This window comes from Stegodyphus dumicola, chromosome 6, assembly GCF_044657685.1.
Source record: "Stegodyphus dumicola isolate Sdum_Otavi_A_Nest chromosome 6, ASM4465768v1".
NCBI classification, from domain to species: Eukaryota; Metazoa; Arthropoda; class Arachnida; order Araneae; family Eresidae; genus Stegodyphus; species Stegodyphus dumicola.
In genome coordinates, this window is record NC_140773.1 from 73,530,486 (window position 1) to 73,548,076 (window position 17,591).

The window sequence follows — 17,591 nt, forward strand, 5'->3', positions numbered from 1 at the left end:
CCTTTCCTAAGGCAGATAGTGTTAGTGCATTTTGCCATGATCTCACTAAACCAAACCATAGATTTATATTAAATATATTTTAATTCTATATGCAGTAAATAATATGCAACTTTGGAAATATAGCCAGCACCAGCTACCACCTGGAGTTGCACCATTAGTGAAATGTACCATCATCACGGGGGAAAAAAAAAAAAAAAAAAAAAAAAATCAGTGTTGAATTTTGAAAAATTTGTTAAAGAATGTTGTCATCATAATATATATATATATATATGAAGAATGTCAAGAAAATTGGATCTGTAAATGAGGATCAAAAATTAATTACAAGATTTGATGTAGACAATCAAGTTAGTAAACTTACAGAGAAGGTGGACAATGTAAAATTATGTAAAACAATTAGTCTGTTAATTTAATATTGCCTATTTTATTTAGTTAAACAATGAGTGGCATAATCACCTTTATGCACTTGTGAGATTTTTTGTCATTTGGTATGTATTACCTTGCTTTTTAAAATTTTTTTATTTATTTAACGAAATGATCTAAATATTATCTTAATGAGTGAAGTTTTGTGAAAGAAAACAGAGTGAAATTAATTAGTTATATAAATTTAGCTAAATAAACATGTTCAGCTTTCAATCGAAGCTTGAAACCAAAAGACTACATACAAAACTAATGAATGCATATATATTTCGAAGTACACTACCAGATATTGAAAATGCAACACCAAGAAGGAGTGGCCAGAAAGTGATGAAACTCGGCAAACAGAGAGAGACAGCAACAAACAATAAGTGATCTTTATTTCAAAATGATATGCATAATACAGAGTGAGAACAGTGTCAGCTCAGTGGGTTGCAGGATCACTATGGGCAGCGATACGCAAAGCAACATGTCTACATACAGAGTCAATGAGACTGTGAATGGTGTTCTGAGGAATGGCCTCTCCATTTTCTGTCAACTGTTTGCCACAGTTTCTCTTCTGAATGTGGCAATGGCAGGATCTGCAAATGATGTACAATCACATCTCAATTGTGTTTGATTGATGAGCGATCAGAAGGGAATGGTGGCCAGGGAAGCATCTGTATACTCTGAGCATTTTGTCTGATGTGAGTAGCATGTGGTCGGGTGTTATCCTGCTGATAAAGGACACTGGGCACTTCCTGGAGGGAGGTAGTGTCACTGGCCGTAGCACATCATCCACATATCATTGGGTCATCATAGTGCCTGAGAATCGAACTATAGGTGACCTGGAATCATGCGTGATTGTGCCCCAAACCACGATGCTGCATTGTCACCCGGTTTGGGTATTCTACAATTGCTGTCAAGCTTAAACCTGTCTCCACATCAATGCCACACTCATACATGGCAACTATCATTGGAGAAATAGAAGTATGACTCATCTGAGAACATGACCCTGTGCCATTCTGTCATCCACATCACTTGAGCCCTGCACCAATGCAGACAATGGTGTCTATGATGTGGAGTCAATGGCAGTCTTCTTAACAGATGCCATGGGTACATGCCACTAGCTACCAACTGAAAGGAAATGGTTCTGCTCGATTCTTTACAGTTCTCAAGTCTTGTAAATCTCACAATCTAATAATTGTGTATTATAACCATCATTGAGTATCATTACTTTTATTAATAGCATATTAACATAACTGCCGACTTTTTATTTTAAATTTTATGAAAGTGTTTTACATTATTTAGGCATTTAGTCTAACAGAAATCTGAATGTTTTGTAATAAGAGTATAATTTATATATAAAAATTTGAATATATAGCAAGTACTTAAATATCAATTTCAACATCTTTGAATGTAATTATAATTTTGATATAGTCTTTGCAATCGTACATTGTAACTTAACAACTTAACTTTAGGTAGACATTAAGTGAATTATCGCTAACTAACAAACGGAACTAAGATGGGTGTAAAAGATTTTTTGCTAAAACTTAATAATAACAGAAGGCACACTTTATGCTTATAACTCAGCCAACCACTTCTGACAAGATAACTTTACAAGGTATTTCTTCCGTCTTCATGGTTTAGTGGTCTGTGCGCTCGATGCTTATTCGAGAGGTCCGTGGTTCAATTCCCGGTAAGGGCATGGCTCATTTTTTAAGTCTCCTGCTTCCAAAAAATACTAATGTTTCTACAGTGACGCCCGAACTATGGCACACTAATGGGCCCCTGAGAAAAGAAAGTATATCAGCTGTTTCAAAATACTCTATTTATTATTTTGTAATTTAGCCATTCAATAGATGTAGACAAGATTAAGGACTGCTCCAAAATAGAAAAATATCACACATACGCAATATAAATAAAACAATGTAACCTACAGATCATACATAAAAAATTGTGTTGCAGTGAAATACAGTAATACTTCAACATTCACTCCAGAGTAAATGCACTTTTTAACTTTATTGAGTTAACACTGATAAGCTGGGTAGTCATTATCAACAAAAAGCCTGTTAAGGACAATTTAATGACGATTTCCACCGAGCTGAATGTATATTCTTCAACACAGGCAATCATCACAAAAAACATTTAGTCTCATGATTAACTTTATTTTCTGTACATTTTTTTCCATGTAAATTACACAGCCTAAATTTGAATACTGCACAAAATTATTTATATATATATTTTAATATACTTTATTGATTATTATATGAAAAATATCTTCCCAGAACAACCATTAAATACTTTTATGTAGTAAATGATTTAGATAAACACTTATTTAAAGTTTAGGTGATAAAATATTTTCAAATGTTGGAAGTGAGCATGTGTAAATAAATAACTGTAGATAAAAGATTATCGAACATTAAAGCGAAATTTTTGAAAATTTTATTATGCAAGAATGCTTAAAAGAGATCTTAAGCATAAATACATATATATAATACTAAGTTAAAAATTTATATATGTAGAAACACTAATACATCTATTATTATTTAAGCATATTAGAACATTTCTGAAAGAAAAATTACGGGAGAAGTAAAAGGAAAATTAAAAATAAGCATTATTAAAAACAGAATTTGCGGTACTGAATGCTGCAAGTAGGCCATTAAAAACCAAATAGAACAAAGACTTTTTAGAACGTGTCAAAATAAGTAAATAAAAGGTTTAGTTCATCACAGATAAAATTGTGGTATCGAACAAAACAACAGATGCTTAATATATGAACTAATTATTTCACACTGTTTCATCAGAGTTTTTATACAGAAATATCAGTAACTCTGTATTAGTTCTGAAATGCCTCAATAACACAAAAAATAAACCATACTTCAAAAACAGTTTTGCAAAAGAATGCTTTTTCTACATGAGTCTGTGAAAACTAAAACTGGTACTCAAAGTAGCTACCACAAAACCAAAGTTATTACATATAAAAAAACATTAATAATCAATTTGTTCTGAAACGCCTGTTATCCGAAAAGTAAAAATGGCACTCTTAGTAGAAATTTAAGAACTAAAATTATTACACCTAAAAAGCCAGCTATGCTTATTTATTTTTGGAATACTTTAATGACACCAAGTAACTAACAAAAGATAAAAACAATATTCAATATATAAGCTTCATAAATGGCACTTAATACCCTAATAGCAGAGAAAGAAAACAATAATATTTAATACGTTTAGAATTGCTTTAATAGCCCAAAGCTAAAATTATTACACCTAAAAAAACAGCTATACATATTTATTTTTGGAATACCAAGCTTAAGAACACAGCAAAATATACTTTCTCCGTTTATTCTACAAAAACAAATTGGTACTCAAAATCGATAAAGAACAACAGTAGTTTTGATTTAATTGGTTCTGAAATACTAATCAACAGAAAATTAAATTTGAAAAGAGCATAGAAAAATCTGTTAAATAAATTAAAGAATAAGCAAAAATCTTAAATTGCGAAAGTAAACAATTTTGATAACTACAAATGGTCTGGTACCTGAAAATATCGAATCACAAATGCTCAAAGTTCACCGCTCCAACCTCTGCACGTGGCATTAAAGCTACGTGCAGAGGAATGAACCTGTTCGACTTGTCTTCAACTCGATCCCCATTGGTTAAACCTACCTCGGCAATATTTCTTCCACACCCGCTCTTTTTAGTGGACTGTACCAGGTGGCAAACATCAAAAGGATCTGGTTGGGATTTGAGACTATAGGATGCATTGTGGACGTGTCCAGGTGTCTGTCAACTGAGATTTGTCGTGTGGACCAAACTGCCCTTCTCAGTTGGTCCATGTGACTCCTTGTGAAATAGACAATTTTACAAGGAGGTCCATGCTCCTTGTAAAATTGTCTGTCTGCTGGACCTGCCTCCACTGACAATGGCTTGGCATTCTCTGCTTCTACATGCGTCCTCTGAGACAAGAACAAATTTTCTACGATGATTTTCCTAGCATAAGTAACAGCATAGAAATTTAACATTCTGCTAGTTCCTTCCCTTATATCTTATTCATGCGCTCGAGGGCTGCACATTCACATAACTCGGTGATGTGCATCTATCTTGAAATTTGCATAATTTTCATTCTACTCCTTCTTGGCGTTGCATTTTCAATGTCAAGTAGTGTATATCCAATTATATTAAATATTGATACAGAACAAAGTCCGAAATCCAGACTCGTCGAGATTTTGGCAAATCCGGATTTGGGATTTTTCCTGATATTAGATCATCAGTTTAAATCTAGTGGAATGGCATGTAGAAATTGCAAAATTAAAAATATGAAATCGTGATTTATGAAATAATGAAGTCTATGATCTAAATGGTATCAAAATTTACAAAAAAAAGCTTAATATTTATTTCTTTACCTTATTAAACATTTCTTTCAATGTAAGTTGTTTAAATTGCTTCGTTTTTTGTGCTAATACTTTCTTTTTAGTTCTGTAGACATACATAATCTCTTGCTTAGTTACATTGTTGAAGTCCTGTAATCGCTGTGTTGAGAATCCTGACTAACTTGTCAATCGAAATTTTTTTCGTGTTCAGTAACTTCTCTGTCACTTTCTTCACTATCGATAGCGGTATTTTCTGGATTTAGAATCATACTACAGATTTCGCCAGTCATTAATTGATTGATGATTGAGAATCTTTGGCATCACAATGAAAAACTTCTTTTATTTCATCTTCAATTATTACCGCTTCTCCACATTTCTTTACTAAATCTGTTAAATTGGAAAATTTCACCTTTGTTTTGCGATATCCAAAATCCTTTAAAATTCACAACTATCATCAAATTTAGCTATCATTCACTATACATATTTGGCTATGCATCATGAGCTTGGCGACTAACGATAAGTTGTTCCATTAAATTTTATTTTGCTTCTATCACACACTGAGACAATTAAGCCTGAATTGTATCAGTTTAGTTATTTATTATACTTATGTCTATTTCTTGCACATGTTTAAGGCTTATCAGAGTTCTGAATAAATATATTCCCATATATAGTTACTGAGGGCCGGCGCTAGATATCTTATCGCCTTATGCAGTCTCTGTGGGTCCTAAATTCTCGACCCTGTGCCGCCATACGAGCCCTGGCACTGGTTCTGGGTTTGTATGAATAACAAATCAGTTATTCTTAATTCAAATAGCCCTAAATATAATCTTTGGGTCTATGAGTATCGTTAACAAAATCTATTTTTAGCATATGGAAAGAAATGTTTGTTAAGTTTTTTTCTCATCAACATTTTTTTGCGCATTTAACTTAAATCTGTAATCATCGCAACCATAATATCAACATAAAAGCCTACCATACTCCTTTATTATTCAATTACTAACATAAAAAAATTGCTTAGGCTTCTCTACATGAGTCATTACTCAAGTTGTCGTGTTGATAAACATGCGGTGATGAAAGGAAAGTATAATATAATAAATAATGATTCACCATGTTGGCATCAGATCAACAATGTTATATATGTGGAATGTTTTGGTTTGAGATGTGTGCCAAGCAGGTACTCAGCAATAGAGCCAAATTACTGATTGTACAAATTTATGCTAAAATGATAGTTTCTTCAATAAAAGGGTATTTTATTTAGTGTCAAAGCGAAATTAAGAATTGGGACTCTTCAGATGTTTTATTATGCGTGAAGGGGAGGAATCAAATGTGCATGTGTAAAGCTTACGAGAAAAACGTTTTTGGTGATTATGAGGTCCGGATTTTAGATCATTCCAGATATAGATAGACTTTTTACTGTAGTGCCAGTTTTAAATTTGAGATGATCTTTTAAACTGGAGTTGTGCAAGAGTTTTATGAGTCATCAATTTGTAACTGCTTATTTTATTTAGGCTAATTTTGTTAGTGATTTCTTTTCTAGTTTGCTGAAAAATTCCTCAATTTTTTTTTAATATTGAAAGGAACATAACTGAGTTTAAAATATTTTTTATATAAGGTGTTGCTTTTTTGATTCATTTGAATAAAGATTTTAACAGAAAGATATAATTGTTTAAAATATTTTTTTCTTGAAGCTGACATTTTTCTCTCATTTTAGAATTTTAGTTCAAATGCTGCACATGCACAAAAAGCATTAAATGAAAATTGGTGTTCTACTCCGGAAATGGAACATAACTTTGATTATATATCGAGTTCAAGCAGTACAGTAACTGCAAATTCTGGTTCTTCTGTAAGTACACTTTTGACTTAAAAAAAAAAAAAAAAAAAAAAAAAAAAAAAAAAAAAAAATTAATCTGAAAGCTTTCAGATTTTATATTACGCCCAAAGGAACTTTATTAACGTTTTGTGTGTTGCCTTTATTTATTAAATATCATGTTCTTCACACTTAAACCATAAAATTCAGTTTAGCAGCAATATCACAAAATTGTTTTAAAATGAGCATATCTTTAGAATTTCCCATACGCAGTCTTGCGCGCTGGAAATAAAAATGTTGCCCCCCTTCCCCAGTACAGTTTTGCCATTGCTAGCTTTGAATTTATTGAGTTTTTTAATCAAAATTTTTTTTTAATTTTACAAAATATGAAACGGATACTAAAACAAATTCCAAATTTGGGCTTTCAGATGCCCATATTCGGGTGGAAACGAATGTTATTAAAAATTTGATGGCTCTAGGTACCATTGTTTTATCACAATGTGAGAAACGTATATACATTTATGCAGATTCTTCATTATATAATTTCTTTAAATATAATACAGGCCTCTAATATTTGGTGGCAACAGTCTGAAAAGTGAACCAATGCAAAATCTCAAAACAAAATTAATGGTCCTTCTAGGCAAATTGCCCTTTGGACTAAAAAGAAAGAAAAGAAAAAAATTTAAGCGAATCTGAAAGCTTTCAGATTTTATATTACACCAAAAGAGAGCCTTTTTTTCTTTAAATATGCAAGCATGAATATTTCGAGAGCAGTTGGGCTAAAAATATTTAAAAATAGCATATCTTTAGAGCTTTCGATAGACAGTCTTGAGCGCTTGATATAAAAATGTTTTATTCTGTACATTGTTGCCACTGTTCGCTTTGAAATCATTGAGTTTTTTAATCGAAAATCTGTTAAAGTTTTACAAAATGTGAAATAGATAATAAAACTAATTCAAAATCCAGGCTTCCGGATGCCCGTGTTTAAGTAGAAGGCTATGTTATTCGAAATTTGATGGCTTTTGGTACCATTGTTTTTTTTACAGTGTGAGTACATTCATGCATATTCTTCATTATTTAATTTCTTTAAATGTAATACAGAGCAATAATATTGGGTGATAACAATTTGAAAAGTGATTCAATGCAGAAGTTTTGAGTCTAATAACCCTTCTTTTCGAATGCTTCTATGGGCTAAAAAGAATAGAAAAGCTAACACATCATTTTCATTAGCCAAAACTACAAATGAAAATTTTTTGTTTTCATCTAAAACTTGTTTTTAAATTAGCAATGCATATTTTAAAAATTTTAGTGGCCGCATTTCACTTCATGAATAATTATGGCTAGGTTCATAAAAGCAACATGCAGCACAATAACCTCCTGGAAACCAGTTTTCCATATTTCAAAGTTGGCAGTTGCGCTGTTATTTAAACCATATGCAGTGTGAGCAGCCTTTACCAATCAGTCTTCAAACGTATGATGACAAAGTTTGTAAATCAATCATGGTTTCCCCCCCCCCCAGAATAAAAATTTTACAGGTTTTAAGTTTTGACTGTGTAGTGATTTATTTGTAAAGTTATATATGTATTGTATCAAGAATGAGTTTTTTAAATTTCAGTCTTTCTGAATTAAATACTTTGACAGTTGCTAAATACAGTACGAAGTCAGACGTACCCAGACGTCCATTATTCAGAATGATCTATAATCCTGAAAGCCACAAACTTTTTTTTTTTTTTTTTTTTTTTTTTTTTTGTGTGTGTGTGTGTGTGTGTGTGTGTGTATGCTTTTTACACATGCACGTTTAATGTTTACGCCTGTGCATTTAGCACAAAAAATGAAGCAACTTAAACAACTTACATTGAAAGAAATGTTTAATAAAGTAAACAAATAAATATTTTTATTATTTTTATTATTATTATATATTTAAAAAAAATACTGATACCCTTTAGATCATAATTGCTGTTTATTTCATAAATTTTGGTTTCATATTTTTAATTGTGTAATTTCTGCATGCCATCTTACCAGATTTAAATTGATGATCTATAATCTGGAGTCACCAAAGTCCTGACGAGTCCAGATTACGGACTTTGTTCTGTATAATGTTTTTATCACATGGATATTGTGATTTTGCTGTAGTCTTGGGATTTTTATCTTATTGGTTAAAAATGTTTGAGTCTTCAGGAGAGAGTATGTTTATTTTATGTAATAGTATTTAATAAATCAACAGAAGATGCATGAAAATTTTATCTTTCGTTATTATTTTAATGTGTGTATGTGGGTCATTCAAAAAGTAAAAGGATTAATTTTTCTTTAGGCAGAAGTATATTACAATAAAAACATTTCTGATGATATTTTCTGAATTGTGATATCTGCTTTTTGACATGGTATTTAGGCTGTTGATAACAACATTTTTCCATTTTGGAAAGTGATACATACCAGTTCCCTGGAATTTGTTTTTCTGGTGAAAATTATACAACATCCATTCCAATAAATGGTGGGTGCTCCATCATTTGACACTTAGATCTTCAGTTACAATATTTTTGTGTCCTATATGCCAGGGGTGGCCAACAAGTCGATCGCTAGGCTAATTTTGGTCGATCGCTCGCAATGACTGGAGTGGAATTCCATATACAATGGACTTTCAAGTGATTGCAGAAGATAAAAACCTTTTAGCAATAGTAATAATGCATTTTGGAACTTTGCCGAGGTCATAAATTCCTAGAATTCTGATAGCCTGACACTGTGATTTCCACCCATCCAGGACAATACATTTTGACTTAGCTTTTACACTTGTCAGTGGACGCAATACGTGAACACAACTGTTAGGGCTCAACTCATTGAAAAACACAGTTTGTTTGAATATTTGGTAGTGTCATACGGTAGCTTCTTTTCTTTTGTATTAACAGTATTATTATTATTAATCAATAATATTTATCCTCGGTGATTATCCCAGTATCACCAAATGTAGCGAATATATCTATTCTTGTTTCGAATCTGCATACCTATGCAAATCAGTATTTTCATACTTGAAACTAACGAAGACTAAACAGTGTTCTGCCCTGACCGATTTCCATACTGAAGACTCATTATTATTATCTTTGTCAGGATAGGATATACACCTAATTATGATTCCTTAGTTAGGGACATGCAAACTCAGTCTTTCCATTGATGTTAAGGCAACGAAGTAAATTCTAAATCTGTCTTTATCTGTAGCTATTTTGAATTAATAAATATTGTTAATAATTATCCGTGTTCTTTTTTTCCTTTGACACGAGTTTTTGGGATCTTTAAATAATTATTGTTGTTGTTTTTTACGTAGGTAGATAAACCTTATATCTATGTTTCATTACGAAGTATGCCCAGCAAGCTATTGCTATATTAGCAAAAAGTAAGCTATGTTATTAATGATAAATTCTCCTGACCCCCAAAAAGTACAAAAATGAAGTATTGAAACCAAATTATCAGCCATACTCTGCATTTTTATAACAACTTTTTTATATTGACGAACTAATAGTACAACAACTTTTACATGTCAGAAAACAAAAAATTAAATTGCATTTTAAGTTAGTAAAAACTCTTATCTTGAAAAAGTGTAGGAAAATCGATTTTTTTTTTTCGGTACCGCATGTACGGAATGTTGCTATTAAAAGTTGGGTCTGGAAATTTATTTTCTTCAGGAGCCTATATCTAGAAAACTTAATAAATGATTTTAAAAATAAAAAATAGTTTTGAACGTGTATTTTACTTATCTACCCATGCCTTGTTGGAATGCACCTTATACTAAAACACAGTGTATAATCTTTGTATGTATTTAATACCCTTCTCCCTCTTTAGACTACACCTAAGACAACAAGTCGATCGCGACACACATTTAAGACAAAAAGTAGATCTTGTATACAAAAAAGTTGGCCACCCCTGCTATATGCCATCTCGCATGATCAGTAAGACCAGTCAACATTTGCATTATATCGTGAACTTTCTCACTAATCATTCAGTGGAACTACCACAGTGATCTTGACCTAACCTGTATAGTTGATGCTGAAGACTTGCTGTAGTATATAGTATTTTTTTCCCAGATACATACCACCATTTGCAGATCACTTGCGTCACTGAGAAGCTTTGCACCAGATAAAATATTTTCTTTTTGTTTTATTTTAATCATTTTTGCATGTTCAAAACTCATGATAAAACTCGCACAAAATTTGATGGCTATTCTTGCTTAATTTTAAATCAGTTTTTGTACTACAAAAGCATGTCTAACCTATACACTATCTACTACAAGAATGAATTAACTGAGAATTTGCTTTTTTATGTTCTTTAAAATGGGCTCATTATTTCAATGAATGCTACATTAAAAATTTTTATTTCAGTATCAAAATGGACTGAATGAAACATATTTGCAATTCATGGAGCCACATGATTTGTTACCTTATAGCTTTACAGAAAAGGTGAGTGCCATTTTTTATCTTAGTTTTGGTTTAAAGAGTATGTTAATTTATGAAACTGCTAAAGCCTCCATAAAATACTTTATTTCTTTTAGCATGACACCGAATGGCATCAGATTGTTTTCGGAAAAACACCAGATCAAATTGAGCTAACTCGACAAGCTCATTCCTTAATGATTCAAGTGAATCACTATAAATTTAATGATATATCATTCCTGCCTTTCCTATCTTCTTCACTCTGATCTAAGGTTTGCTTTTTATTTTAATTTTCCTTCTATTTTCCTTCTTATTTTTACCTTTTTAAACTTTTATTTTAAAATCTTTACTACTAATCTTGCTCATGAATAACCAGATCTTCAAGTTTTCGTAATTGTTTTCATTAAATTTCAAAAATTAGAACATTTCAGTTTATATTTATAAATTACAACTTTTATTACAAATCCTACTGTACACATGATTATTATATTTTACATGATTACCATCATTTAAATATGGTTTTAAGGGGGATATAGAATTCATGAAAAAGATATTACTTCATTGTAAGACTCATACTTATTTCAGTTATTGAGGATTTGTATTAGTAATAAAAGGTTTATGCACTAGTGTCCAAAAATAAATTGTTGAAAACAAAATTATAAACCAAATCCCATATTTTGTAAAGAATAAGAAGTAGTAATTTTAAATAAATAAAATTGATCCATCGCCTTAAATGATATATTTAAATTAATCAGCCAATCCTAAGACTGGCAATTTGTTTAAATACTTACTATCAATGGAAACTGCCGACTGGAGTTTAGGTTTTGTCTGTTCTAGGAAACAAACAACAACTAGAGGAAATTAAAACTGGAGCTCCTAAGTGCTTCAAGTGAAATAGATTATTTGTCCTTAACTGCTAGTTGCATTACAAAAACATCAGCTTGCAGTTATTTTGAATTTTTTCCCTTCTGGAATTAATGGTATCAACAAATGTTACAAGTTTCTCGTAATATAAGAAACTTAATGATTTGTAGCACATTTTCTTCTGAGGTATCTATCTGAATTGGTGGAAATGTCAGTCTTGGACATTGTGTATAGGTTTGTTCTTTTATATGTGTATATAGTGAGACAGTTTTCAGTTTGTTTGAACCTGGAAAGAGGTCAGATAGCCTTTATAACACTATAGGAAATGACCGCTGGTGTTCACAGACTTGTAGTATGGTGTTGCATTATGATGGCTTAGTGCAGAGGTTGGCTGTGTAGTGCCCTTGGTGAGATTTTTAGGTACCCTGATTACATATACTAAATCTAATAACCGTATTGCCCATGCATAAGACAACAAAATTGCACAACCACAGCATCAGCAAATAGTAATCAAAGGCATACACCAACTTTCTTGCCACTTAGCATTTCGGAAGATTCTCACTTCTGGTACATTTGGTAAAATGTTATCATTCTGCAGACAAACTTCATGTCCTTTGAGTGTTAATGACCATATTGCACAAGATAGTTGGGTTTCTTAGTACCAAATTCTAGTTAAATGGTTTTTATATATAATCCATCGTGAATAATTGTAAAGGGAAAAGAATATTTTGTTTTAATGATTACTTGGAAAAACAATTTTGTTTTATCAAAGGCATATGTATCTGCTTACTGTACAATGATAGTGTTGCAATCCCTAAGAAAAGCAAAACTGTATAAGATATTTCTCCCGCCTTCTTAGCATGCATTCGTGGTGTGGTGGTCTGCATGCTGGCTGTGTATTGCAGAGGTTCATGGTTCGATTCCTGGTGATGGTGTTGCTCATTTTTTCATCTTTCCTGCTTCCAAAAAAAAATACCTAATGTCTCTGCAGTGGCACCAAACTAAAAGGGTGGTGGATGATGATTCTCCACATCCAGGATTTGGCGATTGGGTTCCTAAAAACCCCCAGTCACCTTTTAAAAGGGGGAATAAGGTATAAGGTAATTCTCCCACCTTCTTAGCATGCCTTCGTGGTGGTCTGCAGGCTGGGTGCATATTCCAGAGGTCTGTGGTTCATTTCCCGGCAAGGGCATTGCTCATTTATCATTTTTCCTGCTTCCAAAAAAAAAAAAAAAAAAAAAAAAAACCTGCCTCTACAACTGTTCATTTAAATTTTGATGTCGACTAATATGTGTGCTTCGAAATAAGAAAGAAGGTATCTTCCTTGAAATCAGCTGTTACCAAATAACAAAGCATTTTTGCTAAATCTTTGAAATGATTTTAAGCTGCAACAAACGCATTATTTAAAATCTCATATTTATTAGTTAAGAATCAAAAAACATATACCAATAGGACTTTACTAAAAAAAGGCCATGTTAGAAGCTTCCAACTCTTTATATGAAGCATTTAAAAATAAACCAGAGGAAGTTTCAGCTATAAATATTTTACAGTTGTCAGCCAGAATAGTAACCAGAAGAACTGAAATAATTTTAGATGATTTAGAAACACAATTATCAAATGATATGAAAAAATGCTTTTTCTTTTCACTACAGTTGGGTGAGTCAACAGACATAATAGCAGTTAAGCAGCATAGTTCTGGAGCAGTTTGTATGGTGTCCAGCGAGTTTTCAACAAAAGAATTACTTAACCTTCCAGCATGTGCACTTAGCAATTTTACATGAGCACACATGCGTCGTATTTTTTACGACATCTGTTATTTTACCATTTTTGGCACGAAAAACAGCAGAAATGCATGAATATTGATGATAAATTTGTTAAGAAATAAAATATTAATATCATTATTACAAAATACAAATGATATCACATTCAAATATAAGTAAATTATTTTTAAGTTCTTATGTTAGTGAGATGGAAATGCAGTGATGTATTTCATTATTGAAAATTATAAATTTAGTATTTAATAATTATATTTTAAAATCAAAGTTAATTTTAATATTCATCAAAGGCAAGTATAGACAAATAAAAAAGGAAAACACCTTGGTAGGAAAAAAAGTAAGCTTAGCATTACTTACTTCTGCAAGGAAATTTACTTCTTACTGGTTACTAAAACACACTTTTAACTAGCTTTAATATTTTTATTTATTTCTAAAAAATAGAAATAAAAGAAAATAAGGAATGGAAATCGCTATTGTTCTCCCATCCAAAGGTTTCCTTTTCTTCATCATATAATTCTTGAAGAATGCGAGCAAAATCAGCTGGTTGCACATAATTTTTGCCATGAAAACCGATATAAAATTAAGAACCAAATGTATTCCACTTAAAATAATACACAGCAATTAAAAGCACAAAATTACAAAATATTTGAGAAAAAAATATTTTCCAAATTTTCACCCATGACAACACATGTGTCATAACTTTTACAAAAAGCTGCCACATAGCACAAAAGCCCAGTTAAAAAAAAAAAAAAAGTCAAATGACTTCTTGTGTGTACATTCCATGATGCGTGGAAGAGTAGAAAGGAGAAATAGAAATGACCTTCAGACATCTCGGCTTTGATATGTGAAAAATGTGCATTAAAAACTGAATTTGTTGTAAATTTTGCCCGTACACACGTGCTGGAAGGTTAAAATCCTTTCGCTAAAGGAGTCTACTCGAGGCAATGTTGTCTGAATTTTAAAATATTGGAATGACTAATAAATTATCACTACAGAAGTTAACTTCTATTGCTATAAATGGCACACATTTGATGACTGGTAAAAACATTGGATTCATTACTTTATGCAGACAGATTTTTCTTTCCTAAATTTTTATCATATCATTTTCTTATACATCAGGAAGCGTTATGCCCAAAAACTGTTGGTTTTAATGATTTCATGTCAGTTGTAAAAAAAATGGTTAATTCTGTAAGATCCTGAGAAATGCAACAAATTATTTAAATTACTTTTACAAGAGAAAAATAATGAATTTAATGACCTTCTATTACATACCAGCGCAGAGTTGCCAACTCTCCCTATTTAGGCAGGAGACTCCCAGTTTCCGACCATTCTCCTGCCAACCCAATTTTCAACAGATTTCTTGCTACTTTTTCTTAAAATTTCTCATAACTTTTATGTATCTTGGCTTAATACTTGGTTTTGCTCTAGATTACATCTAAAAGAAAGGCAAAGTTGTTTCGTCAGCAAGAAATTATGGCACATTTCTGCTTTGTGAATGAGACCAAATGTATACAGAAATGTTATATTTCAGTTTTCCAATCAGCATCAAACACCACTGTGTGTCATCTGGCATATATTAACCAGTGAGCACAAACCAAGATCAAGAACATTATTTCGTTCATCTTGTCACTGACCAGTGTAAGTGCACATGCTTGCGAGAAATAGTTTATAAAATTACGATCTTTTGTTTATGTCTGCAAAAAAGGTAAAATACTCATGTACTTTTCAGGAATCATGCACTTTCCTTCTATTATTTCTTCAAGAAAATTTGCGATGTCTACCATTTGTCATTGCCATTTTTTGATTTCGCACAGTGGAAGGGTTGATGTTCTCAAACATGTGCATACACAAAAACACAAGGACATGAATTTTATTGGGGGGGGGAATTGAAGTTTTCTGTGGAAACAAAGAACCAAAAAAATTGTTAATGCCGAATGCCAGGGTTTGTACAGTCCTGAAGAGTCCTTAAAAGTCCTTAGATTTTTGGAACCGATTTTTGGTCCTTAAGTTTGGCCAAACTCAGCAGAAGGTCCTTAATTTTAATCATCTGAAATTTCTGTTTGTTTTTAAGACTGCCATTTTGAGTGTGAATTAGCATTTTGGAGGAACATTTTGGGCAATTTACTGACATGTATGGTTATCTTTTGATTGGGTTCATGGGTTATAATTTGTTTCTATTTCAGATGTAAATGATGGGATACTCCAGTTTCTAAGCAAGGAGTGAAACAAGCATTTCGAAATTCATTTTTTATAATAAAGAGCTTTTAAACAACTTTCCACTTTTGGGAATGTGAATTCTTTTATTAAACATTTCTAAATTTGGCGACTTATCAACATTTTGGCGATTTTAAGATAAGTTTCTGTAGAAAAATTTTAATTCCAAGATCTGAGAATTTTTCAATGATTTTTTTTAAAACATTGATAAAAGTTTCATTAAAATAATGGTAACATATTGAAATTATATTTAAAAAAATAACATTGAACTAATGGTAATATATTAAAATTATATTTAAAAAATAACATTCAATTTTTTTTTTTTTTTTTTTTTTTTTTTTTTTTTGCTGTCATATTATAAAGTTTCATTTTGGCAATTTATTATTCAATATTTTAAATCTGAAAAATAAACAAGGTATAATGCTCTAAAGCAGAATTTACGAAATAGCTCTTAACAAAAGCAAATTTAGCTATGTAAATAATTAAAAATGTCTTCCTTTTTAATTTTTTCATAGTAAGAGTTTTTCCCATGTAATTGTCTCAGAATATGCTATATAAAATTAATTTTACACTTTCCTTCCTCTTTTTTTTTTTTTTTTTCAAAAATATTTCTGGCTTTTCGCTGTTACAGAATTGGTAGGGATAATTATTCTTTAGGATTTGAAGGCAAGATTTATAGACCCACGATTCTAGAAGATTCGAGAAATATGTGACAAAATGAAAAATGTCTCTATGGTATCAACACGTAATGGATGTATTTTACAGAAAGTTTGCAATAATTTTTTTACTTTTTGAAGAACGTCTGGAACAAGAACAATGAAAACAAAATATTTGAATGTTTTTACTTCTGATACTAGAATCTTTTAACATGTTTATCTTCCCTTTATTTTCTCTACTTTTCATTAGACTCAAGCATGGAAAATATCACATGGGCAGGCATTATAGAAAGAGATTTTTTTTATTAATAAAGAAATTGAAAACTCACATAGCTGGCACTAGGCATTTTCTCACCTGATGCAATCTCTGCGGATTCTAAATTCTGTTGCCTAGTGCCTTTCTAATTCTGCTTCCAATGCCTGCTCTAAATTCTAAAAGTTTTGCCATTTCTAGATTTTGTTGTTCGGTGTGTCGCTAAATTCTAAAAATTCTGCCACATCAGCTCTGTAACTGGCCTTTATCATATATATTTCATCTAAATATCCATATTACTAAAGAAAAAGAATTAGCCGCTTTTTCTATACATTCTAAATGCATTTAGTGTTTTTTAGAATAACAGAATCCTTAATTAAATCCAGAAATTCGAAAATGAAAAGGAAACGTGTTGAAGAAAGAAACTGAATACATAAAGAAAATTACTCTTCAAAGATATGTGCAGTTATTATTATTATGTAAATTACCTAATTGTGTATGATTTCAGCCTTTACTATAATTTCCCATTTCTATTTCCTCATTTGATAGAGTTACTGAGCCAGATTAAATTTTAATTAAATTGTATCATCTTCGACCACTACTCCACATTTTTAGTTTGAATTTGACTGTTCTTTTTTAATTATGTCAACGTGAGCTGTAATTGATTTTGTTAGCATCGGAATATGCCTTTATGTTCTATTTAAATAAGCCTCTTATTTAAACCTTTGTCTGATATTGTAGTTAATTTCAGACATAATATGCTTTACATCTGTTGGGGGTTTTGGACTGTTAAACTTTTACCCAATCAAGTAAACCCTCATAGGTACATTATGGAGAG

At 31.4% G+C, this 17,591-nt stretch overlaps 1 protein-coding gene across 7 annotated transcripts in view; it reads left to right on the forward strand.

The window, feature by feature from the left end:
* Positions 1–17,591, forward strand: part of LOC118193334 (uncharacterized) — a 179,691-nt gene that overhangs the window by 144,628 nt on the left and 17,472 nt on the right. For 4 of the 7 annotated variants that reach the window (XM_085818527.1, XM_085818521.1, XM_085818522.1 and 1 more), the window contains exons 15-17: positions 6,478–6,609; positions 10,941–11,018; positions 11,111–11,263. In XM_085818527.1, the coding sequence (XP_085674653.1) occupies positions 6,478–6,609; positions 10,941–11,018; positions 11,111–11,257 (357 nt within the window). In that variant the 3' untranslated portion in view covers positions 11,258–11,263. The remainder of the gene's footprint in view (positions 1–6,477; positions 6,610–10,940; positions 11,019–11,110; positions 11,264–17,591) is intronic. The other 3 variants (XM_085818526.1, XM_085818525.1, XM_085818528.1) reach the window with 3 other exon arrangements.